We start from the raw sequence: 26,781 nt of genomic DNA, 5'->3' as shown, positions 1-26,781 counted from the left end.
TAAAAAAACCTTCACCCCCTTTTGGTGTGCCCTGCTTTGAGCCAGGGGCACTATTTTATCTGTAAGAGCCCTTTAGCATAGCATGACATCTGAGAGACTTCAGCAGGATATAAGTTTGCTCTGGTACTGAGGTATGATTTAATGTCCTCAATTGTTCTGGAAATTTGAGCTGCATGATTCAGGAAACTTGCATGAGTACGGTTACTCCAGCGCTTAATGAGATTTATGTGCTTAAATGTGACGGATGCTGTAATCACATTTTTAACACGCTGATTCAGAACGGGAGGGGGAGAAAACCGAATCAACGGGATCTGTGCTCTGCCGGTGGCGGGGGCAGGCTTTTGCACAGGAAGCTCGCAACACGAGCACTCGCAAATGCCAAAATGAGGAGGAGAAAAACCCCGCCAACCAACCCAACAGAAAACACCCCGACCGGGTACCCAAACAGAGGAAACGTCTTTCCGCAGCTCTTTATTGCAGCCTCCTGTTTACGCTGCCCACGCTGGAAGCCGTCACCCTTTCCCTACCACCCTCCCCGGGCCCCGGGAGCGGCGGGGGGAGAGCGGGCCGTGCTCCGGGCTGTCCCCCGAGCGACACCCGTCCTTGCTGGGAGTGTCCCCGCCGCGGCCGGGGGGTACCGGGAGGGGCCGGGGCCGCTGCCGGCGTGGCGGGGCGTGCGGCAGCGGCGGTGCGGGCACGGCGCCGGGGCAGGACCGGCGGCTGCCACTCACGGCGCCGCCTCCGCCTCCGCGGGCGGGGGCCGGGCTCGAACCCGCGGCCGCCGCCGCGCCCCGATGTGGCGGGAGCCGCCCGCGCTCGCAGCGCCCCGGCCGCGCCCGCGGCCCCGCGGGGACAGCCCCGGCACGGGCAGCGCCCCGCAGCACACCGAGCCGGTAAGCGCCGCGCACGGACGGGGCCGCGGGTCCTCCGCCCGCAGAGCGGGACTTTCCTCCCCATCTTTCTGCCCATCTTTCCTCCCTCCCTCCGCTCCCCAGCGGTTTTGGGGGCCTCCCAGCTGTTCCCTCCGTTCTCCAGATGTTGGGGCGAGAAGAGGGCTGGTCCTACCCGGGATTGGGCAGGGACTCGGGGTGCTCCATCATGAAAATGAGAGCGTCAGGGAACATCTGGCGGAGGTTAATCCCGATGAGAGCTGGCAGGAGGTGATGGGTGAAAGACTCGAGGCACTGCCTGGGCCAGCAGTGGGACAGGCAGTATGAGTGACAGTTCCATCAAGAAATGAGATTTGATGGCAGCAAAAGGGCTGCTGGTTAGAGTTTTGCATGATTATTTTTGCTTGTAAGATGCTATGGGGTCATGGCAACTTCTCTGTAGATGGATGAGTCATGTAGTGCATGTGTGTCAACTAAGGCACAAAAGGAAGGAAAAGTATCCAGATTAGCAGGAAGATCAAAGAATTGTCTTGTTACTGAGGAGTGGTGGACAGCTGTGCTAGGTAGTAAGCACAGGACACACCTGGATGCTAGTCCTTTGCTGGGCTGTGGGATGCTAGGATATAAGGAAGTCTGCTGCTCCCACCCCTTGGCTAGGGGTCAGGTCCTGAAAAGGGCTAACCCTGAAAAGGGTTGGATTCTGCTGAGCTCATAAGTTGTGACTCCCAGTGTGAGAGCTGGTGGGTCAAGAGTTCAGGCCATGTGCAGCACTATTCTTCGGGACATTCTCAGGGGAACAGCCAGGATGCACAGCAAGCATGAACACAGGCCTAGGAAGAGATGCAAGTACAGAAAGGGAGATTGGTTCCACACTATACAAAGTTGAAGGTAAACTAAGTACTAGTATTGGGGCCAGCAGAGCATCTTGGGTTTGGGGAGTAGGTGGTAGTTTGCCTTCAGGTTCGTGGAGTGCACACAATGCCAAATTTCCTGTCTCTCACCTACCTGATACTTCTTTTTTTATCTCATTGTTTCTGACTTTGTTTTTCAGAAAAACTGTGATCCAAGAGCACCACCATGAAAGGTGAGGAAGTTCGGCAGAGGAGGAAAGAGGGCAGGTCCAGGAATGGAGAGCGACCCCGGCACAGAGGAAAGAGCAAGGGTAAACACAGAGAGAGCAGACTTGGCAGCCAGGAGCCAGAGGATGTCTCTCTGCATGCACAGCAGAAGCTGCTGGCTGAGGAGAAAGCAGCCATGGCAAAGTCACAGGAAGAGTCAGCAATCTCAATTTGCCTGCAAGTTCTCCTGCCATACCTCCTGGCTGGGCTTGGCATGGTCTTGGCAGGCATGGTTTTGGATTATGTTCAGGTAAGGGGGAGAAACTCATCTGACATACCTGTGGGATAAGTGAGGGACTTTTTTTCACAGGTAGGGGATTTCCTCTGGGAATGGCATAGGAAGGGAGGATTTGCAGCAGTTTCCTGTGCCAGCATGTCCCTCAAAGTCAGCTGTTATGTTCTGTGCAGCTCTCAAGAGACATGTGGTTCTTTTCTGGTGCCTTTCCTCCTCTGGATAAAGAAGAGAACACGGTACTAAAGAGTACATACAGATGATTAAGTATGTGGAGTCCTAATTGATTAGTGATTAGGAATATGCAGAGATCTCCCCTTGGTCCTGGGAAGAGGGTGGGTGAGCACAGCCTGGGGTGGCACAGTGCTTTACTGCAGCAGACACAGAGGTGACATCACTCAGGGATGTAGCTCTGGACAGTCCTGCACCCACTGCTTCCTTGCACAAGGCATCAGCCAGCCCAGCACTGTTAACATTTCACACAACAGCTCAGCCCTGCCTGTGCACCATGTCCTTTTCTAAGGCCTCACCATATCAGCAGAAGACTTGAATTCCTTAAGTCTTATTTCTGACTCTGTGATGATCAGGATGAGACCTTTCCTCCTGTGGTGCAGCAGTACAGACCTTTAAGGCAGTGATCAGCACCTAATTTTAGACAGTTTAAAGCTGATTATAAATTGCCATGCCTTTGCACTCTGGGTTCCTCTAACAGCATGCCTTTTTGCTAACCCTGTTATTTGTCTAACTAGCTGTGAGGTCAAACTACCCTGACCTAACTGATACAGGGACACAGAAGCTACAGTGCTTACACTGACAGCTTCCACAAATGTGGAGCTGTGTTCCTTTGTCATTAACCCAGGGCTGATCTCCCTGAGCTAGAAGAGCTAAGGCTTAGGAGTGACACAGTATCCTTAACTGACCTTAGCATGTACTTGATACCCAGCAGAATGTCTAGTCACATCACAGAACACCAGGCAAATGCAGAACCCAGTGTCAAACTACTTTTTGTCTCCTTAGACATTATTCCCAACAGCCTTGAACACCGAGCAGCCACTTCTGGTTTTATTTTTTAGACTTTCTAGAGCTGCCTGTTCCAAAGGATCTCTGACATTAAATGTATGTTTCTTCCTCTGTGAGTTATTAAAGTGTGAAATGGATTGCAGATGGCTTTATGATGTTGGAGGAGGACTTTTCCTTCAGTGTTTCTTCCCTGAGAGTTTTATTTTTCCTAGAGGGAACTGAGCCACTAATATGAACAGAATGTGAGGCAAACCTCATTCTCCTCTGAAACTGCAAAACTCAGTTTTCTGTTTTTGCAAATACAGAGCTCACTAAAAACCATCATAGTAGTGCTAAAAGTATGGGAAATCAACCCATGCAACATCTCATAGGAAACGTGGCTTTTGGTAATGAGCAAGTGGCTGTTTGTGCATGACCATGGACTGCCTGAGCACATCTCAGCAAGGACTTGCTGCTGCCTTTCTTTCCTGAGCCAGTCCTGGCCTTTGCCTGGCTGCTGCTGCTGTTTCTGTGGGGCAGCAGTGGATCCCTGAGAGTCCCTGGGCCCCAGGAACTCTGCATCTGCCTGCCTTCCAGCTCTGCACAAAACTTCTCTTCTCTGCCCTTTCCTAAAGTGGGGAGGAGAAGAGCAAGGTTAGAAACAAAAATTCACTTTTTGGTGTGGCAGAGAGCCCCCAGAATCAGGAGTGGTAGTGCTGGAGCAGCTGGGACCTGCAGTCCCTGGAAAGCATCACCAGGTTCCCCTGTGAGCCCCTGGTGTTGGGACAGTGCTGCCAGCACTGCCACGTTGTGAGAGTGTTCTGGCATTTCTGTCTCTTCTTTGCAGGGATGACAAGGTAGGTATGAAACTGTGCTCTCAGACACTTTCTGTCTTTGTGTCCTGTTTTTTGAACTGTGCCAGTGGATGGGGGGTCTAGACCAGGGTCAGGACTCACCCAAGAAGGTGTTTCTGCTTTGGCTCCTCCAGGGCAGCGCTACTTGTTGACTAGCTGGCAGCATGAGGATGTATCTGTATGCAGAGCAGGGCAGCAGTGAACCTCTCCAGGTTTTGTCATCTTGAGTGGCACAGCCATGAGCTGTTGGGGTTTTTTTTTAGTTTTTTCACTAGCTAGTTACAATCTTTTTCCCACTGTTGAGCAATGCTCTCTTTCTTCTCAAACCTGATGTATGTTTTCTGGACAAATAAGGTATATTTCTTTGCCAGGAAAATGTAATGCACCTCTCTGCTGATAAATATGGTGTGGCTCTTTATCAGGGGCTCCTTAAATGCATAATAAAGTGGCCCAGTGTACACACATGGGTCACCTGAACCAATTACCTCTCTGCATACTGATTTATTGGTTGAGGGCTTTTTATGGTGCTTGCTTAGGAGGAGAGAGATGGAGCGTGATAAACTCATAAACTCTGTCAGGCTGATGCTTCAGTACAGGATGTGTTGCTGCTGTGTTTTTTAATGTCATTTGAGTCATTCAGTCTCATTGATATTTCCTTTACATTAATGCTTCTGCCTGTCATCAATCCAGTTAGCTGATACAATGACATATGGGACTAGGTAGGCACGTTATTAGAACTGGAAAACCTATTTTTTTGTCCAGAAGTTTTGTCCAGAAATTGTCTTTTATTTCCTTGAAGCCTCTGTGAATGACTGACTAGAACTGGGCCTTCATACTGTTGTTTCTCTCTTCTCAGCTGGTATAAAGAGGTTGAGTCATTTGTGGTTATTACAGGATTTTTATTAACCTAGCTCTTTCAGATATTGTGGGACTTTTTTTTCCAGTTAGATTAGCTGAAAGGTGCTCTCCTGTTAGCTTTCAGCTAACTGGACCATTGTTAGGTGTACACACCAAGGCAGCTGGGAGTGGAGAAGGCTTTAGGGGCTGTACCAAAATAACAGCCTAGAAAGCAGCGAAGGACAGAGCCTCTGCAGCTCCCATTTGTTTTCTGCCTTCCTTCCAGGGAGATCTGCTCTGTCACCTCAGCTGGTGTGAGCTCAGACCAAAGAAACACTGTCTGAATGGCCGAGAGCTTCCTCGGTTCCCAATTTAGCTGCAAGCATGTCATGTTCTCTCCAACTCCCCCGCAGTGCTGGGGACCCTGTCACAAGGACAGAGTCCACAAGCCATTAGCCTTTTCCTCTCTGCAGGGAATGTGAGGGAAGGGGTTGATCCATCCTAAAAGGTGGTTTTTAAAGCTTTTTGACCCCCTGATTCAATTAGTTTGCCCAAAATAATTTTTAGAAAGAAGCCCAGACATAATACCATGACTCTTTTCCCTGCATGCCTGACTTTGAGCTGAAGCCTTTACGGAGCAGGATACAAGTTATTTTGGCTGTATGTAGCCATGGTGCAGCTCTGATTTTTGACCTTGTATAGGCTCCTTAAGCATGAAGCTCTGGGGTGAGAGACCCCTCTCTCAATGACAGAACTTCCCAGGAGAATGCAGGAGCAGCATGTTTCACTTTAGAGCAGGAAGGGTGACCAGCTTACAGCAAGCCCTTTCTCTCCCTTGCCGGTCGTGCAGAGAGATTATGGAGCTACCTTAAATGAGCTCGGGCTAGGACTCTTATCTCGGCCTTTGCAAACTAGCAGAAAGTTGAAGTGATGACAGCAGATAAGGGTGCTCGCTTTTGAAGCTTATTGGCTGCTTCTCTGAACTTTTTTTCCCCCTGAGAGCCAGTCATTCAGAGGTACAGCTGGCACAGCCTGATTGTTCTGCCCCACCGAGAGCATGGAGCGGACACGAGGGGCCAGGGGCTAGAAGGGCAGATCCTGTGTCCCCAGCCGGCTCAGCTGTGTCACCTGCCTGGGGCCGGGGTCTAGAAGGGCAGATCCTGTGTCACCAGCCGGCTCAGCTGTGTCACCTGCCTGGGGCCGGGGTCTAGAAGGGCAGATCCTGTGTCACCAGCCGGCTCAGCTGTGTCACCTGCCTGGGGACGAGACCTGCGTAACGCCGTCAGCTGAGAGAAACGTGGGCTCCTGCTCTCCTTGACCTTTCTTCACCTTGGAGAAGTGCAGAATGGACCGTGGTTGGTAATTCCCCACCTCCTCGGCCCCGGGAGAGTGAGGAAAGTTCAGCAATGCCTGTGGTGGGAGCGAGGAGCCGGGCTGGTTGGCAGCAGCTTACACATTAAGCCCTCGTAGCAAACGCGCGCCGCGCTCTGACAAGAGATGTAACCCGAGGAGAAAGGACACCAGTGTGTTTGAGCACGCTGAGGGATTCTTGTGTGACTTGTTACTCTTTCAGTGCTGTAGCCTGAGCAGGTCTTACTGGTTTTTACCGAAGTGGTGGGAGCTGAATGGGGTGTGGGCTCGTTTCTATTCGTCCACAAGCATCTCTACAATCTTCTCTTCTCTTTTTTAATTCCCCCCTGGATATAAATCAGAGAAATTGTGTCCATCGAATTTGCTGCCACCTGGGCTCAACCCAGCTGAACCAATTTTGGAGGATACCCTTGCTGCAATCGTCTGGACGTGCTCCTAGGAGGAGAAGAAACTAAAGGAATTTGGCATCGTTGCAGTAGTTTGAGGAAAAACATTCCTTCTGGCTTTGGAGAGAGCTACAGAGAGGATCTGTGTCATGTCCTGATCTCCCTCCATTTTCCTGCTGAGCATGGGGTAACAGTGTGTGACCATGGTGGTCACCCAGTTACAGCTGGAACTGTGCTTCCATGGCAAGAAGCTGAGAGGTTTCACCTGCAAGCTGACCAGGTCAGCCAGTGGATTTCTCCCAGAGACTTCATTCTCCATTGCCTCCCAGATTTTTGTGCCATTCCTCCTGGCTGGCTTGGGAATGGTAGCTGCTGGCCTCTTGATGGATGTTGTTCAAGTAGGTACCTGTGATTAGACAGCTTGTAGTGAGAGGGTGGGCTAAGGCTCTGACCTTGAGCTTTTGAGCTTGTTTGTTTTTAATGAGTGTGGTCCTAGCAGCCAGTCAGCAGTATGGCTGTAGGCTTTTTCTGTGCTGGAGAGACACCATCCATCTCCTTTAGATCAGTAGCTGGGTTCCTTGTAATGTGGAATACTGCTTGTCAGATGGCTGCCTAGCACTGCTCTGGGTGTGTTAGACTTCGTGCTCCCTTTTCTCTGTGGAGCTGAACACTTTGCTAGAGACTCCTGTGAAGCAACTGGATCAGAGTGCAGCATATTCCCCTGTTGCATGATATCATTTCTTTCCTTCAAAAATTGCTGATAAGGAGATCTAGGTCAGGGTTGTTATTAACTACCGGTTTTACTTAGAGACAAATTCATGCTCTCAGTCCTTTGCAAGCAACCTAATATAATCTTTGGTCTAGAAAGCATTTAGATACTGTGATGAGAGGTGTGCCACTGTAAAATGATTAGCCTTGCCTATGAACTGAGTGCTTCTTGGGCAGTTCCTGAGGTGGATATAGATTTAGAATAACTTCCCCTGACTGCCAGGCAGTGCTGTAGCATTTACACCATTGTGCCCCCAACCAGGATCCATCCCATCCACCTTTCCTTTGTGCTGGTGGCACAAATAGAAATGCAAAATTTGATCTCGTTTGGGCATCTCATGCTGGTGGATTTACAAATCAAAAGGCTGGCAGAGTTTCCCAAGGATATATCCTACACTCTGAGCTCACTGGAGTACATTGGATTCTCTGGCATTAATACCACAGGAGGAGCTAAATATGGATACTTTAATGTTTGGAAAGACAATACCTTGCTTGTTTTTATCTTGCACTGGAAGAAACAAGGAAGGCAGAGAAGTTGAACTAAAGGGAGCACAAGGCACATCAAAGAAGGGTTAACTGGAGTGGCACAGGCTCTTTCTGGGCTATGTTTGTCATCTCCACCTTGTGCTGTGCTTAGGCACAGACCTGTCTTGCAGCATTGCAGAAGTTCTCAAACTACCCAAGATGTTATGTTGATAGTTAGCATTTGTCTCAAAGAAGGAGAAAGACACAGCACATACCCACTCTGTACCTTGGAGTGAATAGGTCTTTGTCTAGAAGAAATCAATTCACTTGCTAAGAACTGAGCTGTGTTCAAAAATGTAACTGTACCCAAACTGATGGGAAACACAGGCCATGTATGCCTACCTTGCACCTGTCCTTTAAATGACAATGTGCAATCTAGTTTGTGTATTTGCTCACTTGACTCATAGAAATGGGGTCAGGTGTAAACCACAACCACAGGAAGTGTATATTTTGGTGCAGTATGTTGGAATAGAAATGGTCAGTCCATGGGTTCAGCTCCCAGAGGAGGGAGCCCAGCACATTGAGAGTCACAAATAGCACAGGGGAGATGTTAGGGAGGTGAGCTGCCATGGTATCAACAACCCCACAGCTAAGAACAAAACCAGTAGCTGGGAGAATGCAGAGATCTTAGCCTTTAAAGGTCTGGGATATTCTTCTGTGCTTCTTTGTCTTTGAGCTGTTTATTTTCAATGTCCTGCACGTGTGGGAGATAGAAACTCACAGTCCTCTCCAACTAGAACCTGACACCAAGTCTGTTTGCTTGAGGCCAGGTACCATGAGACTCGTATTGCCAGGCATGAGGGCTCACATACTGAAACTACAGGTTTTTCAAGTCCAGGAGTCTGTGGTTTGCCCATTTTCTAGTGGTTCTTCTGGCTAAGGAATGTTTTACCCTAGTGGCTGCAGACCATTCTTAGGAAACTCTGTGTCTGCCTTGGACAGGGAGATATATGGGCAAGCTTAAGGATGGTATCTGGAGCATAGATAACACTGAGTTTAATCCTGCTGCCCTTCTTTTATTACATTCAAAATATCTTGAAATAACTTGGTTCTGTGTTGTGAGTCCAGCTGATGCTGTCTTTTGCAGGGCTCATATTGCAGGGCTGTAAAGAGAACAAAGTGTAAATTGCTCATTTGTATCCTATCAAACTTCTCAGGATTTTAGCAGACTCCGATCTGTTCTGGGATGAAAGCAAGAGCTGTTTGTATCACTGTTTGAGAGAAAAATCAGCAGAAGAGATTTATCTAGCCCAGTTGACTCCAAGGCTCAGACCTGAGTCTCCCATGCTGTAGGAAAAGGATGCCCAAAGAAGAAGACGTTTGCCATTTTCCCTTCCTGTGTGTGCAGGGGATGCAGTCTCTCTGCAGGGCTGATAGCAAGGCACAGGTTTTTTTCCTTCTGGACATTTCTGCCTCTGTTCCAGGGGTCCTTGGCTGCTGGTCCATCTGGATTCTGGGCTGGCTGGCACTGCTGGAGACCTTGCAGGGCCCTGCCAGTGTTTGGCCTACTTTTTTACAGTAAGGTGAAGAACCATATTGAAGCTGGCTGATCAGATTTCCAACCAGAGAATTCAGGAGGAAAGCTTCCCTTTCATTTTCCCTTTCCACACCACTGGAGTGGGACACAGTCCAAATAGAAGTCACAGATATAAGATATCTCTGTCCTTTGTTGACAAAAGCCCATGAGATGATTAGCTTGGAAAAGGATTTTGAATTGGCTTGCATTTTGTACTCTAGGATATTTTGATCTTTCTGTTGACTTGTTCAGAGCCATGGAAAACCTCTGAGGCTTCTGAGCTGCTGCCATGGGAGATGGATGTCCTGGGGAGGTAAGAGGACAGGGTGGGTCTGTGAGGACAGTGTGAGGAGCTGCAGCAGGGCTGCACTGAGGCTGGGGGCTGGCTCAGTTCATCCGTGATAAATAACCACTCTTCCCATGAGCACATCCAGCTGCTGTGGGTAGAACATGGAATTATTAAACAGGCTTCTTCAGAGCTGAGTTTTAGGGCTGAAACTCCATTCTGAAAATGTGAAGTGGGAAAGAGTCTCTTTCTGGCTCTGTGTCTGTGGGTTTGCAGTGCTGCATGGAATGTTTTTGTTCTTTCTAGGCCAGATTTTGTCTCAAAGGACAAAGACAGTTCCTAGGCTTTGTCCAGGTGTCTTCATTCAGGTAGTTCCTTGCCTGAATGGCTCCAAACTGCCCCCCTCAGCCCCTCCTGCAGGTGACAGTCCTGAAAGGTGATGGCACAGGCATCATCTGTTTATTCTGTATTTTTGCAGTCACCAACACAATGGAGTCCTGGCTGTTGTGGTATAAATCATTAAGAATCTTTCCTTAGGCTCTCAGTGAGTCACTAATGAGACTCAAATAGAGGCAATTAAGTCAGCTTTTTTTTTTTTTTTTTTTTTATTAGTACAGTTGTGTGATTATTAATTGTTCAGAGCTTTCAGGTGTAATTATATGTAAGGCAGAGTCCCAAAAAGTCATACCTCATATGCTGGAACTTCTGTTCTCATGGCCTGAGACCTGCAAAATCTATTATGTCACAAGGACTGGAGCTTACCTAGATATACCAAAGTCATATTTCCCAAAGGTGGCATGCACAGAAAATACAAACAGTTGAGTTTTTCTGTTGCTTTCTATTTCTGTCTTTTTATGTGCAAAATATGCAAGGTTTAAAGTATGAATTTCTGCATGCCTCTGTGCTTTAAATGATTGGGAGTTCAACATAGTGACTGTGAAGTCTGTGTTTTCTCCTCTTTCTTTTGAAGATGTCAAAGATGTGTTTGGATCTTTATTCTTAATTAAAGAGAGAGGAGAGAAGAGGATATGAATCTCTAAAAGAGATGCCCACCCCTAGCTTTTCTCAGGTATTTAAGTTCCATGGTAACAAATTTAAACAAAACTGTAGTGTGTCAAATAAGGGGAGAATTTTTGTGTTGTTGCTGGTTTATGCAAGAGGAATGTACCTTGCACATTTTGAAATGTGCCTGTTCCACCACTGCCAGGAAAAGTGCCCTTTTTATGTTGATAATAATAAAAAGTGCCTTTTTTATATTGATAATAATGTTTTGCCTGTTATCTGCATTTCTGAGGTGCCTTGCACCACATGCTCAGGACTGGCTCAGCCCCTGTTTCATCCATCCTGACTGAGAAGGAAGCTGTGGGGTCTTCCCAGCAGAGAGACACCACCCCCTCCCCACAGCTTCCCATGGCACCACCAGAGGAAAACACTGAGCTGTTCCACCCTGTATATATTTCCTTACAGGCTGGCAGCTGAATGTGTCACCATCTGTTGAGTCTGTCCAGCCACCTGGGTGTTCAGGTTTATAGGATCCCAGTGGGTGTGAGAAAGGTGGGTAGGGATGTGCTGGTTTGTTTTGTCCTCTAGTGCCAGCATTCAGGGCCACCATGGGTATGAGCCAGTGGCAAGTTGGAAAGAATGAACAAATTCATCCTTCATGTGATGTGAAGCTAAGCTATGGAAATCTTTGCACAGGATGGCACATGGCTTGGAGGGGGGAGTTTGGATGAGGACCTTAAAGGGAAAGCCTTTCAACACTGGGAAGTGTGCAGAAAACCCCCAGCAGCTCAGTACCCTGTGGAGATAGTCAGAGTCTGGAAAATACACAGGAGAGTTATCCCATTTACTTGTTGTTGTTTTATACACCCAAACTGGATTATTGGCAGAGCTAAGGAGGGGTTAGATGGACCTTTGATCTGGCTCATTGCAGCCACCCTTTTTTCCTTGTATTCTGCTCTTAGATGTTGGGCTCGTTACTTGTCCTTCATGCTGAGTGGCCTCATTCTGTGATTTCATCCTGATTTAAACCTCTCTGCCTACAGCAGGGCTTGGCCAACACCCTGGAATGCACAGAGGAGGGATGAATTCTATCCAAGGCACTCTATGGTACAAAAATTAGAGAAGACATGTCAGTCAACAAGGTTTGTTACGTTTTTAGACTGTCTCTGGTGTTGCAGCTGGTTCAACAGCTTTGTACAGTTCAGCTTCAGAGGAGAAACAACAGTCAAGATATTGGCCCAGCAGTCTGGCTTATGAGATATCTTAATTCAAAAACCTTTTTCCAGCTGTACTGAGAATGTGCTTGGTAAGAGGAAGATTTAGGAACTGCCTGTGGAGAAGAGATGCAAAAATCTCATTCCCTCCCCTCACCAGTCTTAGATACTTGACTTGAAGTTTGGCAAGAAAAGACAGACACAACTTCTTGTGAGATCCATTTCCAGATCTTTGGTTTTGTTCTTATGAGTTTGGTTAGCAGCAGAGGTTCCTAGGTTCTGCTCACAGAGGTTCTACTCACAGAGGTTCTAGAGGATGGAGAACATGCACTATATAATTTGGTTTGTGAACCCTAATTACTTTTAACATTGGTCTTTATTGAAGCTAAAGGCAGGTTTTAATTGGTGGGTTTCCAAAATCTTCTGTTTCCCCTAGAAGGAAAGATCCTTCCCCATTAGGGCAGTGCTTTGTTGTGCATGAGATGAGAAGGAACACTGCAAGCTGAAAATTCCTTCCTTCCCTCCCAAAATGCAAAACATGAAATGCATCAGGGCAGCCTCTGCCCCTGTGTGCACAGGACACCTGGGGGTGCTGAGACAAGGCCCTGCTGCCCTGGGCTGCAGCAGCACTGGGCTGGGCAGCCCCACGAGCTGAGGTCGCTGCCTTTGTTCCCTTGCAGCACTGGGACGTGTTCCGGACCATCACAGAAGTGTTCATCCTGGTTCCTGCCTTGGTTGGCCTGAAGGGAAACCTGGAGATGACACTGGCATCCAGGCTCTCCACTGCTGTGAGTGTTAACAAGCTGGTTAATTTGGGGAGGGTGGTGATTAGCAGGAGACATCAGGAGATTCTTCATTTATATAATCACACTGTGTATGAGAGATGCCCTTTTCTGCTAACTAGAAACTGGTGGGGTGTGAGCATTAAAATAATGTGTTTGCCCTCATTTTGTAACTGGAACAGAGCATTTCCATCTGCACTTTGAAGGTGAATTAATCCCTGGGTGGCCACTTGCTGGTATTTGGGGCCCTGTGACACATGAAGGAGACAAAGCCAGGGCTCCACAGCTGTCAGCTTCAGTGCTGGATTGCTTTTCTGTGGGTATTGATCCTTGAGGGCTTCCCAGCAATCCTACCTTGGGGGGAACTGACTGAGGCTTCTTGGAACCTGCAGCAGCTTTTGCTGCTCTGTATTTGATCTCTTCTGTCTCCCTAAGCAATTTTGTTTACTTTGGTCTTTTTTTTTATTATGCCTCGGGAGAAATTGTAGCTTACCAGAGCAATTTAGGGGGAACAAAGGACAAAAAATGGTTTAATTTGTTCAGTTTTTTGTCTGTGTGGGCTGTGGTGGATATGCCCACTTCACTTTTAGCAGAGCACTGCAACACCTCTGCACCTCCAGTGTGAGCCTCTGATGCCCCTGGGACACTGGGCTGGTGGAAAAGTGTCAAGAAGGAAGTGCAGGGAAGGCTGGGAGATGGTGACCTGCATTCGCCTCTCTCTGACAGCCCCTTTCCCCCAGGGAGCAGGTGAAACTGCCTTCAGCAGCCACCTGTACCACAGGAACAGCTTTTCAGGGTATCTCTCTTGACTCCTAGGCTAACACTGGACAGATGGATGATGCTCAGAAGCAATGGAAAATGGCCACCTGCAATTTAGCCCTTATCCAGGTGAGTCACTTCAGCTGGGAGATGCAGAAATCCCTTTTCTCTTGCTATGTTGCAGACCAGCAGCATCTGTTCCAGCAGTGCTGAATGCAGAGCTGGTGATTTGGGGCAGGTATCCTCAACACAGCCAAGCAGAGCCAGGACTTGACCTCCAGTAAAACTCTGTGTGGCCCCAGAGCTTGTAGTTTAGCTGTAAAACACATCTAGACATTCATTGCCTTTGTGGACAAACTGAACTAATAAAACTCCTTTTGCAGCAGGAGCTGTGGCACAATTCCTGTTTCACAGCAGCCCTTGGATAAAGCCTGACATTTACTGACACTGTTTGGGAATCAGCCTTGGGCAGGAGGGGAGAGATGGGAGAAATTGCCTCTTGTAAAGCCAATTCTTCTGCCTGTTAAAATCCAGGAGCCAGCCTAGAGTTTGCACATGGCCAGACCTCAGGGCTGGCAGCATGTGTGTGTGTGCTTTCCCTTATCTCCCTGCACAGCTCCAAGCCTCCCAGGAGTGCAGAGCTGATGGGGAGCCCATTTTTGTCTTGACCAGGGCTATTCCTTTGCTGCTGGACTCAGTGTCCTTTGCTGAAGTGTTATCTGCCCTTTGCAGGCCCCCAGAGATTTTCTGCAAACTTTGTCAGGATTTCTTTTTTTGATCTAGTGGAGCCTTGCAGGGATGCTGTTTAAATACTCAAACAATCAGCATCTGTGCCAGGCTTTGCCCTCCAGGCTGTGGCAGTGCTGCAGTCGTGGAGCCAGGGCTGCCAGGAGCAGATGTGGGTGAGTGCTCACAGCTGTCCTTTGGTCCCCAGGTCCAGGCCACCGTGGTGGGGCTGCTGGCTGCTGTGGCTGCTGTGATCCTGGGAGCCATCTCCAAGGGCTCTGTGGAGCTGAGCCAGGCTGCTGTGCTGTGTGCCAGCAGTGTGACCACGGCCTTCATAGCTGCACTTTCCCTTGGTGAGTGGCTCTGCTTCCTCAGATCAACCCTGCAGCCTCAGGTGGGGAATGAGCTGTCCCTTCCACCAGGCAGGCCCAGCTGGCATCCCTCTGGTCTGGCAGAGGGAGGAGGGGTGCAGGGAGCTGTGCTGCTGCTTTCATCCTCTCGCCATCCTGCCTTTGCTTCTCTTCCCCCATGGTCTGTTGCTCTCAGCATCCACAGGCAGCAATAAAATGTGCTTCAGGTGACACATGAAAAGTGCCCCAAGCTGTGCATGGCCGTACAAACACCCCCCACTCTGTGTCTCTGGGGTGTCACAAGAGCCATCTACACTGTCCCTTTCCCAGGGGAGGGTGAAATCATGTCACCAGGGAATGGAGGGTCTGTTGGCTGACAAATCCAGACCCTAGATGGGTCACCCCACACCCTGGGGCCAGCCCTGCAGTTTGCCTGCTGTGAGCTGGGAGCCAGGCAGTGCTCTCCCCTGGCTCTCCCTCTTCCAGGGGAATGTGAGGGGCTGGGCAGCAGGAGCTGCTCTGAGTGGCCTGAAGATCTCCAGTTTGTGGGTCTGCCATAGGAGGGCAGCATGATACCCTGAATGGAGCAGCTGGCACAAAGGATGCTGCAAGTTTTCTAAATGAAAGGTACAAGTTAGAACAACAGCATATCCTGGAGCTGGAGTCAGAGGGTGATTGGAGATGCCTTTGATGGAAAACGTGGGATGAGGCAGTTGTTAAAAACCAGCAGCTCAGCTTTCATTACTCTCCCCTACAATCTCCCTCCTTGCTGTGGTACAGAGAGGCTTTGCTGCTGTACTCTCTCAGGTTTGACATCAGTTTTTTCCCTGGACATGTCACAGGCAGCCTGTGTGGGTGTGCCCGAGGGGAAGCTGCTGTTTTTATGGCCAGGGAGGGGAGCAGCATGAGGGGAGGGGAGTGTGGGTGTCTGGGAGGGCTGCTGTGGAAATGTCACGTTGTGTGAGGATGTGTTTTTGTGTCAGGGATGTTGTATCAGGGAAGATGCATATGGAGCATTTCACTGATGCTCCTGTGCGTGCTCAGCTGTGGAGGGGCTGTGAGACACAGTGAGGTTGTGAGCTGGAGGGGGAATCACCATTTCTTGGGCTTCCTTTGGTGCAGCCTGTCAGCCACAGAGGGACTTGGAAGGGATGTCTTATGTCTCAAGGCTGCCTTTGCTAGTTAGCAGTAGAGCCTGGCCAGGGCTTATTCCAGGTGCTTTTTCCACAGCCCTGTGAGAGATCTGATAGCTCAGGGATTCCCACATGTTCACCAGGGTTTGAGGTTTGTGCTCCTAAACTTGGACAAGCAAAACCTCTCTTCTCCCCAGCAATGCTGAAAAGCAGCTCAATATTCCAGGGGCACCTCAGAGGACAAGGGAGGAGATGTGGGCCACCACCATAACCCCTTGACTCTGGAGCTGCTCACAGCATCAATGTCCACCCAGTGCAAATTAAAGCAGCCCCAAAGGCTCTGGGACATGAGGGCTCAGTCTGATGGCTGGGCTGAAAGGCTAATGCTGGCTACTGTAAGGAAGCTCATCGCTCCTGGGTGATTCAAACTTGGAGAAATTTCAGTCTAATATGGAAAATATCTTTGTGCTGTGGAATCCAGAGGAGGGGATGGCACCAAGAGGCTGCTGCATGCCTGCTGTGTGCTTATCTATGAGTGTGCTTCGTGCCTGCTCCTGCTTCAAGGCAGCAAAGATTAGGCTGCTCAGGAGGGGAGCTTCTACATTTGGGCTGCCTGCTGGTATCTGCTTTGATCCCTGGAATTTGCTTGTGTGCCTCTGGGCCCTTGGTGCAGTTTATAAGGACAGAGTCATGCACTTCAGGTTGGTGAAAACAAAAGGACAAATTCCTGGGGGTGCCCAATCTCCAGCTGCATGGTGCTGCTGTGGGTAACGTGCTTCTTGCTTCTCTTAGACCCCCACGTCCCTCTGGGAACCAGAGCAGCAGCTCTGGGGTAAAACACAGCCAAATGCTCTCTCTGATGCCTGCTCTGTGTCTTCTCTAGGTCTGGTGATGATTGGTGTGATCATTGGAGCCAGGAAAGTTGGGATCAATCCAGACAATGTCGCCACACCCATAGCAGCGAGCCTGGGAGATTTGATAACCCTTTCCCTCCTGGCAGGAATCAGCAGCACACTCTTCAAATACATAGGTACAGTGTTCAGCAGGGGACTGCAGCTCAGCAAGGGAGCTCACAAATCCTTGGGAAAATACTGAAGGCTGCCTCAGCATTCCTGGCATGATTCAGAATGGAGGCTGTCATGCCACTGGGGTAGAAAAACGACCTGAGAGGCTTTTTCCAGACTGTGTTTTAGTAACAAACTGGAAGGCAGAGCCTAGTAAACACAACTGGGATTTGTCAAAGAAATGACCCACATGTATTGTGCAGCTTTGGAACAGGAGGCTGACATGTGTGACACTGAGACTGTTCCTCGATCTGTCACTAGCCAGGCAAAACTACTTCCTGTGCATGGGTAATAGCAGCTCCTTCTTCACAAGGCAATTCCAGGGCTTTGGCACTAGCAAAATATTCTTGTATCCTCTCACGTGGAGAGTCATGGATGAACAAGATATTCACTGGAGAAAAGTAGTCTGGAGTGTTTGTGCCTGCAGGACTCTGAGTAGGAGTTGTGGTCTGGGGTTAGCTGTGCTGCTGGTTGCCAAAGGCTTGGGTGCCTGTTGACCCTCAGAAGTTCAAAACATTGGTGATATGTGTCTGTTGCTTTTAAAGTGTTAGGCTATTTACTGAGAGCCTAAGCTAGAACAGAAACGGGAAAATAAAAAGATCCAGCAAACTTAATTCCACTTGAAACCCAAACTGTTGCTCCAGACTGAGCAGAAGCAGTGAGGCAGCTGTTCTCAGTTTGCATAACTCATTCCATGTGCAAGCACAAGTGAGGGAGTGAAGGAGCCCACACTGCAGGGAGAGGCCTATGAATTGCTTCCATCCTGTCCTCCTTGAGCTTCAGAGGTGCTTTTTTTTTTAACAGGATTTTTCCATGATGCCATTGCACCTGCCTCTGTAAAGCTAATCTATCTTTCAGTTGCTGTGCCTCAGATAGTATCTCCCAGGGAGCACAGGGCAGAACAACATGATAACCTCTGTGGCTGTGACCAGAGAGCATTTCTGGGGTTGCCAGAGTAGTTTAAAGAGCCTCTTGAGATGGAAAATAGTCAGCACATAGACACCAAGTCGTTGGGAGCATGAAGTGAAGCAGGTAGAAGGATGGCACTGCTGATGGTGCTTGAACAAATCCATTTCCCTGACCAGTGGGTAATAAGATACAGGTCACACTCTAAAAACTTCTGGGTCCTACCAGAATGTGTATGCATCCTTCAAAAATACTGATGAGCCTGTAAAGTTTGAAGTACTGTGTGCCACCTGGTGCAGCACCTTCTCCTTCTGCAGAATATCTTCTTGCCAGAGAAGATTCTCAAGGTTTTTTTTGATTGCCTCTGGTCCTTCTCAGTCCTGTATAAAGGAGATACAAACTGTGCCAAAGGGTTTCAGCTTGCTTATGGGCTGCCTGTGAGAGAATGTGGCAGAACTGGAATGTGGAGCCTGAAGACCATTCATCCCACCAGGAGCCTTTCTGTGGGCTCTGATAAGGTTTGATCAACTCCAGTGCTCTGTGCCTGCATTGTTTAAGAAGGAATTAATTGCTCAAAACAACATGTGGTGTGGGGAAGAGACCCAGTTCAGCAGCTAAGTCTGTCATACAACCCACCTGTCCTGGATGACTCCAGAGGGTGAAGTGCACTGACCAAACTCTTGACCCCCAGGAGGAATTTCATTTCAGTGCTCACTGAAACCTCTCATGAAGAGTTGCACCTCTTTGTTTGCACCTCTTTGTGTAAGAGCCTTTCACTCCCAGAAGATGCCATCACGTCAGCGCTGTCTTACCCAGGCAGCCCAAGGCCCTGGCAGTGGTGCTGTTAAAAATGCACACTTTGAGCTGCTTCATCTCCCAGACTACCTGCAAAGCCAGCATTACATCCCACTGCCTTTGGCCCCAGCTCAGAGACCAGATGGAGAGCTTTGTTGAAGAAGCATTTTTGTATCAAAAGGGTTGGCATCAGCCCCATTGCTCGAAGGTGTTTCTCATGCTTCTGAGTCATGTTTATTTTCTTTTAGTGCTGCACATCTACTTGTTTTTTAATTTCTTTGCTTCTAAAGATCCAAGGATATGCCTCTGCTGAATGGAAAAAGCACCTAATGGAAACTCATGCAAGCCAGCACAAAAGAAACCCCAGATCTGAACTGGCTTATATGTGCCAGAGAACATTTGTTCCCATAGAGCAGACCAGCTGCTCAGCAATTCTGCTGGCTTGCCTCCTGAAGTGCTTCTTACCTTGTTTTGGGTGAAGGTCTGAGGTGTCTGCCCTGAGTGGGATGCAGCTTCCACACAGGAGTTTCCCCCTTGCCCTGCTGTTTGATTTGCACCCTGAAGCCAGGAATTTTGTTACTTTTTGTCTTTCTCAGTTGGAGATGGAATTGGAGAGTCGTTCGTCTTTAAATATAACTTGATTTGAATCCTGCTGATTTTCAAACAGCATCCTCTAGCAGTGAATTTCAGGGATTAATTATGAATTTCTGTGGTGGAATGAGGTGGTTTTGTGGGGACTATCATGCTTCATGTGATTTTTCCTGTAACATAACTTGGTTGGAGCAAGAATCCTGCTGCATTTCTTCCCATCTTTGTGCATTACTATTTTGGCAACCGGTGAAGCTACAGGTATTTAATTCAATATTTCTTTTCCTTGCCAGATGTGAAGTACCTTTCTCCACTGATCTGTGCTGTATTCATTGTCATGATCCCTCTCTGGGTTGCCATTGCCAAGCAAAGCCCATCCCTGGCTGAAGTCCTGAAGTCTGGGTGGCAGCCAGTCATTGTTGCCATGAGCATCAGCAGGTAAACGAGGCACGGCTCCCAGCCCTGTGTGCACCCTGCAGAGACACCCTGGGCTCACTCAGAGGGCCACCAAAGGTGACACTGGCAGGAATAGCAGCAGGGTATTTGCCCAGAGCTTCTCAGCCATTGGTGACTCTCCAACAGACTCTCTTATGAGTCTGTAAAGTTTGAAGTGCTCTGTGCCACCTGCAGCACCTTCTCCTGCTGCAGAATGTTCTCTTGCCAGAGAAGATTCTCAATTTTTTTTTTAATTGCCTCTGATCCTTCTCAGTCCTCCATAAAGGAGATACAAACTGTGCCAAAGGGTTTCAGTCTGTCTCTTATTTGTGAGACAGCTGATCAGGAGCCCCCAAAGGACTGGGAAAAGCAAATCATTCTAAGTCTCACTGGCACATCCAGGCACCACATGGGTGAAAGCCAGGAAACTGAAAGCACAGATGATGATCATCACAAATTGTCAGGCTTGGATCATCACAAATTGTCAGGCTTCAACATCATTCTTATCCAGCTGTAAAGAGAAAATACTGGTAAATGTAGAGCCAGGTAGTTCCTTCTTCCTGTGCTACATCTTTCAGATGAGATCTGGAAGAAAATTTTTAAAACTTGCTAAATCCAGTATGGAAGTGTAACAAAACTTTGTGGGAGGATGATAATTCTTCCCTAACTACTACCAGTTCTGCTTGAGGGTGGGCAAGGATGTCCTTCTGAACTCATTATGCCATTAACAAATTTCTGTTGGTGGAAGCTGAGCTGTAAAAGGAGTACATGGTGAACAGTCCAGCCCTGGCAATGGGGAAGATGCAGCAACCCATGGCAGGGTGCTATTTTCAGTGTGGGAATTGCCCTGGGAAAAGATTGGTCCAACCTCATTAGCTGTCCTTTTCTTAACAGCATTGGTGGGCTCATCCTGGACAAAACTGTAACTGACCCAAACTTTGAAGGCATGGCAGTTTTCACACCTGTGATTAATGGTAGGTTGGGCATGGGGGTTTTATGCATGCTTTTATTTGTACCTCCCCTTCCTCCCAAGGCTTCTGGCATCCACCATTGCCCCTAGACAGAGATCCGTGTTCAATTCCCTGCTCCCATGGTGAGTGGAAGTGAAGCTGCTGGTCCCCATCACGTTCCTGCTTATGTTTTGAAGTGTCTCTGGAGCAAAAGAGCAGGACAGAGGACAGAGCTGTGCAAAAAAGTTAACAGCATCTCTGAGAGCTACGCTGACACTTTTCATAAAACCAAACCTACTGGGGTGCCACAATAAATCCATTTTCCCTTGTTTCCTTACCTCCACTCAGTGATTTGTGTGGTGCAATCAGCTCCTATACAGAATGTTGATAACTAGTAATATAATTAGATTATACATGTGTATGTATCTGAGAGATTATATGCATGGATTTGGTATAATTGGATTTATATATATATATATATATATAAAAAAATATAAATATATATAGTGTGTGTGTTTATATTTATGCATGAGATAAATATATATCTTTATATATATGTAAAAAGACCATATACATGGATTACATATAATTGGATTTATATATATATCTCAACATATTTTGTGTATATTTATATCTATATCTATATTTATATTCACAGTACTTTTATGCACACTCCCATCAGTGCAAGCTGCTGGGGATCCTGGTGTCACTGAAGATCCACTAGCTTATTTTTCTGCTATTATGACATTCTTGTGGGACAGGCCCATTCCAAGGGAAACCCAGGTTCCTAGGGCCTTGTGCCACCCTCAAAGCATGGTGTCCTGTGGCAGTGCCACGGTGTGTCACCCAGCTGCCACCTTCCTGGGTCTGCATAAGGACAACCACCCTGCTGACAAACCCTTTCCAGCATGGTTGGTCAAGGAGCCAGCCTGGGAAGACAGCAGGGATTTAGCTGAGCAATGACAGCCCCAGAGCTGGCTCTGTGGGGACAGGTGACCCTTTTGGCAGAGCTGTGGCAGAGTTGTGCAGTGCTCTGTGTCTTTGCACAGGCAGCTCCTCACTCTGCCTGTGCAGAGCGTGGCAGTGCATGGCTCAGGTCCCATCTTCAGCTACAATGAGACAGCCTGAGTATTTTCACTTTGATTCCCATCTGGAAAATCTCACATTTAATGGTGATTTTTTTCTCCAAAGAAGGGAAGGCATGAGAAGCCTGTAGCATCTGACTCACCGTTATCTTTTCTGTGCATTTCCACCCTGAAAATACTTAGGGTGGTGGAAGTTTGCTCCACAGATCATTATCCCTCTATTTCTCACTGGAAAATGTAGCTGCTTTTTCATGTTTGCTACAATTAATCAGTCTGGAATGAATTAATTTACTTTAATTAGCTAACATTTTTTGGGTTCTAATTCATCCTCATGATTCCTTCTCATTGAACAAGTGTGTTAGGTACCTTCAGACAGACATATAATCACTCTCTGTGATGCTTTGTTGTCTTTCAAACAATAATGGTTCTCTGAGTGAGTAAATCCAAGAAGGGGCCATGAGCAGCATCTGCCCAGCTTTTCCCAGGTGTTGCCCACAGACTGTGTCCAACCAGGTGCAACGACATCATCTCCAGAGGCCACATCCAGTGCTGGGGAGAAAGGGAAAAAGTTTTCAGCCAGCAGTCAGAAGAACACAATTACTGGAGTCTTCCTGATTTTTAGGAGCTGTTCCTGCAAAGTGAATAGTGCAGCACCCCTAGGGATGCAGGGATCAGGTTTTCTCTTTCTCTGACTGCTGCTCTCAGTGAATGCAGATTGACTCACCTTAGGCTGGGTTCTGGACTGCTCTTTCCTGCTCTGGTGAAGGTGGTTTACAGGTTTTCTGTGGTTTGTCCTCACAGGTGTTGGAGGGAATCTGGTTGCCATCCAAGCCAGCCGAATTTCTACATTCCTGCACTTCTGGAGCATGCCTGGAGTTTTGCCATACAAGATGAGGCAGAACTGGCCCAACCCATGCACCACATTCTTCTCATCAGGTAGACCCTGAACCCTTGGTGTCCACGTCTCTCTGTCATCACAGATAGCTCCTTTCCCAAGCCTGGCTGGTGAAGGACTGGCTGGGTTTCAAAGGCAGAACTTTCCCTTTCCTCAGAGAATACTCAGATCAGAGAGGAAGCATCCTTGCAGTGGGCAGCATGAAAAAAAGGCTCAAGGCATATTTGTTCACTGGCATGCAAAGAAAGTGGCCTTCAGGGAGCACTAAAGAAAGTAATTGAAAAAGAATCTTAGATTTGATCTAACAGAAAGTCATTTTAATGGCCAGCCTACAGCCATCACCTGTGGACAGAGCAGTGAATAGACCATAATCTTGCTGAAAATCAGCAATTCCTCCATCTTCAGCACTGGAAATGCTTGAGCATCAGCAAAACTCAATTTTGGGTCTGTTGTCTTTATAGAGTTCCTCTTGATTTTCCCTGTTAGGTTGAGAGTTAGTGCTAGATTAAACTATAAACTGGGAAAATCTGTTGCAGTGAGGCAGAGCAGAAGTTGTGGGAGGCAGAGAGCAGCTGAGAGGAGTGTTTGCAAGAATCAGAGTGGATCAGCACGGAGCACAAAGCCTTTGGCATGCAGTTTCAGTGCTAGACAAAGCTGCTGGGCTGATCCTGCAGATGCTTCCTATGTGTGTGTGATCTAGAGAAGGCATTAACAATGAGACTGGTGGGAGGGGGCAGCCCCAGGTTTATGCATTAAAATATGCCCTGTGTCCTGTCCTCCCCTTACCCTCCCCAGCTGCTGTTACCCCTCTTTCTGTCTCTGCTCTGCAGGGGTGAATTCCAAGTCAGCCCGGGTCCTGTTCCTCCTGGTCATCCCAGGGCACCTGGTGTTCCTCTACACCATCCACCTGCTGCAGGGAGGCCACACATCCCTGTCCTTCACCTTTGTGATGTTCTATCTGGCTGCTGCTTTGCTGCAGGTAAACCCCAACTCTCACCCAAAAGGAATCTATCAGATAGCATAAAACCAGCATTCTCCAGGTTAAAAAGGAGTCACAGTAAAACATTCAGCAGCAGCCTCTGTTTCCTGTCATTTCAGGTGTGCTTCTGCCAAGAATCATGTACATTCTGTAGCTCCAGTAATACTTCACCCAAATTGCCAGGCTCTAGTTTCCCACATGAGCACAACTGTGCTTGGGGTGAGTGAGGGATCAGGTGTGAGAGGAGGAAAAACTTTTCAACATCCCCTGAGCTGCAGTAAGTGTGCAGAGACACACTCAGCAAGAAGTACCTTGCTTTGAAATGTTCACTCCCTGAGTCTCTAAGCTCCAAGTATTTCCAGGCTGCCACTGCTCATCCCAGCAAGGTGAGAAGCAGTGAACAGCAGCCAGCAGGTTCCCCCACCCATTTTGGAAACCACTGTCACATTTTATGGTGAAAACCTTGGGAATCCCTCTGGGCAGGGCCATGTGGGCAAAAAACAAAGGGAAAGCCTGGGCCCTGAGCAGTTCATCTTCAAAAGTAAAAGCTCCTGGCAGGCAATGAGCAGATCATCTGATTTGTTCTGCTCGTTCCCTTTTGCTGCTTTTCCTGCCCTGTAGACTTTATTTTCCTCACTCAGAAATTCATGTGGCTGTTGCCTGAACTCACAGAGGCTCTGACTTCACTTGCCCTTTTAAATGAGTGATTCATTGATTTGCATGATGAGGTGGCTGACTCTCACTTTGCCTTACAAGCAGCCTTGTGTCTGAGGGTGAATTCCTTCTGTGTGTAAACAATCAGTTTTCCTCGACCTTTGCACAGCCCTAAGCCCAGAAACACAGCCACAGTTTAAAGGAAAATATTTATTCTTCTCTTTATGCATTGAGGTAACTGCTCAACCAAAGCCAGGCATGAAAATACAAGAATAAATGACAGCATAAAGAGCAGCATCCCAGCAACACCACTGACCCCAAAAGATTCCCACGGAGGCCAGTGGAGGAGGGCACACTCAGCCTGGGACTTTTTTCCCCTCTGTTATACTTTATAAAGAAAGACAGAAAGATAAAGAGTTGGGGGAAAGTTTGGGTCAGTTGGAGGAAGCCCAAGATCAGAGGCCCAGAAAACATGACCCCAGAGGAGTGATTGAATGGACTGAGGTTAACTGGTCCAAAGAAGAGAGACTTGGGAAAAGTCTGGTTAACAGCCTTTAAAATGCCAAACTTCTGCAGGAAGGGACAGAGTAACATTTGCTATGTGGTCATTGGGGGAGGAAACATGAAATCATGGATTTCAAATGGATAAAGGCAGATTTATGTTAGGCCTTGGAAAAAAACAAATATGGGGGGGAAAAAACCTATGGGGCTGATTGCTTTAAGTGTGGAATCTCCTTCTGTGAGGGTTGTTTAGCACAGGTTAAACATGTTTTCCATCAGGAAAGATGTGGATATATTTGATCCTGAATTGAGGAAGACAAATGATCTGTGTAAAACTCTCGAGTTTCCAGCCAGCTTTAGTTTCTGTGATTCTTTCATTTAATTTACTTCCCCCATCTCTCCTCCTTTCTTTCTCCCTACCCAGCTTGCAGTTTTCACCTTTAGAAATGCTGCCTCAGGATTTGGTTCCTGATGTGCTGTGGTCTCCCATGGAGGGACCACAGATGTGGGGTGCAAATTCTCTCTCCCTTCTTAATTCAATTAACTAGACAGTCTTTAATCTTTAACCAAAGTATTTTTTCCTGCCATCTGTTTATCAGAATTGGGAATGAAATAAGAATTAAAAGAAATTACAACAAAGATTTTTAAACTGTTGAGATGAAAAAAAAGATTTTCTTTTTTTTCTATCATGTCAGTTCTACTTGGGATGGCTTTGATGTAAAAACTGCCTCAAACTCCAGTTGTCCACTGAGACTTTTAGGAAAAACAAAGCAGACATGATCTGAATTTCTAATGGAAAAAAAGAAGGATGAAGAGAAAAAAGTCTGGCTATGAACTTATCCTTTGGGGTTGCCTGCATATTCACAGAAACCCTTCATCTGGTGGAGTGAGTGGGAGCACTCCCATTCAAGGCACAGGGATAGGAACTGTACATTTGGGAGACTCTTTGGGTGTGGCCAGGCTCTGGTTTGGCAGGCAGTGCTGGTGAGCAGTTCCAGCAGGGTCTCTGCACTTGTGGCTGGCAGCAGAGGGCTGTGGCACTGTGGGTTACGTGATGCCAAAGGGTAGGAGCCAGCTGCATCCATCCCATCCCATCCCATCCCATCCCATCCCATCCCATCCCATCCCATCCCACCCCACCCCACCCCACCCCACCCATCCCAGTGAGGAACCCCAGCTCTCTGGGGAAGGTGTGGATGCTCAGTGATCCCTGTTAGCTCTGGTTCCCTGCCATGGCCACCTCCCTTTGGCTTTGAGCCCAGGGTTTGTCTGTTTCCTTCTCTGTGCCCTCCTGTCTTGCCTCTCCCAGGTGGGGATCCTGCTCTACGTGGCCGACCTGATCGTGCGCCTGATGTGGAGGAAGGCTCTGGACCCAGACAATTTCTCCATCCCCTACCTCACTGCCCTGGGGGACCTGCTGGGCACTGGGTTCCTGGCCATCTGCTTCCGCCTGGTTTGGCTCATCCACGGCACAGACATGAACCTGGGCAATTGAGAGTCCCTGTGCTGCTCTCATCCCCCGTGTGGCACGGTGCCAGGTGGGTGCCTGGCACTCTGTGCTGGCTCACCTGGCTGGGCTGGGCCCCCCTGCCACCCCCTGCCCTCCCCACCGTGCCTTACAGCTGGCCCCGAGGAATCAGCACCCACAAACTCCTGCCCTTGGAGGGGAGCAAAGCGGATTTAGGGAGCACCCCCTGCTCACAGCTGGCAAAAAGGCAACAAGGAGCAGTTGGGCCACTGGGGGGGGAGGAAGGAAGGAAGGAAGGAGCATTTGGGCCGTGGTGTCAATCCCCAGCACTGAGACAGCCCCGAGGCTGCTCCAAAGCCTGCCGAGGTCACTGCGTCTGATCCTGCAAGTGGATGTTGCAGCCCCTCCACCAGACTCTGACTTTCCACCAAGGGAAATTCCTTATTCACCCCACTTTTCTCCTGCTCCTGGAGTAGCAGAGCAACCAGGTCAGAGGCTCAGGATCTGAGGCAGTGAGCTGCTGGCTCATGCCCAGTGGAGGTTATCTAGGGATGCCACCCACCTGCCCTGACAGCATCGCTGGTGTCTGACCAAAAAGCTGGTTAGGTTGCATTTTGGGGGCAGGAAGGTTTGTTTTTACGGTTTATGAAATGTCCAGTAGTTAAAATGTTTATAGAAACACACACATAAATAAAGTGGGTAAAAAAAAAAAC

General features: G+C 48.3%; 1 protein-coding gene across 6 annotated transcripts; it reads left to right on the top strand.

The window, feature by feature from the left end:
- On the top strand, positions 1-26,781 carry SLC41A3 (solute carrier family 41 member 3). Of its 6 annotated transcripts, none has more exons than XM_059856545.1 (12): positions 1-131; positions 1,942-2,258; positions 12,679-12,786; positions 13,597-13,668; positions 14,474-14,618; positions 16,632-16,778; positions 19,395-19,539; positions 20,431-20,510; positions 22,373-22,507; positions 23,297-23,445; positions 23,565-23,664; positions 25,910-26,781. In XM_059856545.1, the coding sequence occupies exons 2-12, from the start codon at positions 1,968-1,970 to the stop codon at positions 26,446-26,448; spliced, it is 1,911 nt and encodes a 636-aa protein (XP_059712528.1). In that variant the 5' UTR covers positions 1-131; positions 1,942-1,967; the 3' UTR covers positions 26,449-26,781. The 6 variants fall into 6 exon arrangements, with proteins under 6 accessions (XP_059712528.1, XP_059712532.1, XP_059712529.1 ...); XM_059856546.1 differs by lacking the exon at positions 1-131 and adding an exon at positions 790-893; XM_059856548.1 differs by lacking the exons at positions 1-131; positions 1,942-2,258 and adding exons at positions 6,956-7,085; positions 11,828-11,926.

Source organism: Haemorhous mexicanus, chromosome 11, assembly GCF_027477595.1.
Source record: "Haemorhous mexicanus isolate bHaeMex1 chromosome 11, bHaeMex1.pri, whole genome shotgun sequence".
Lineage (NCBI taxonomy): Eukaryota > Metazoa > Chordata > Aves > Passeriformes > Fringillidae > Haemorhous > Haemorhous mexicanus.
This window is presented reverse-complemented; position numbering and strand designations above follow the sequence as displayed.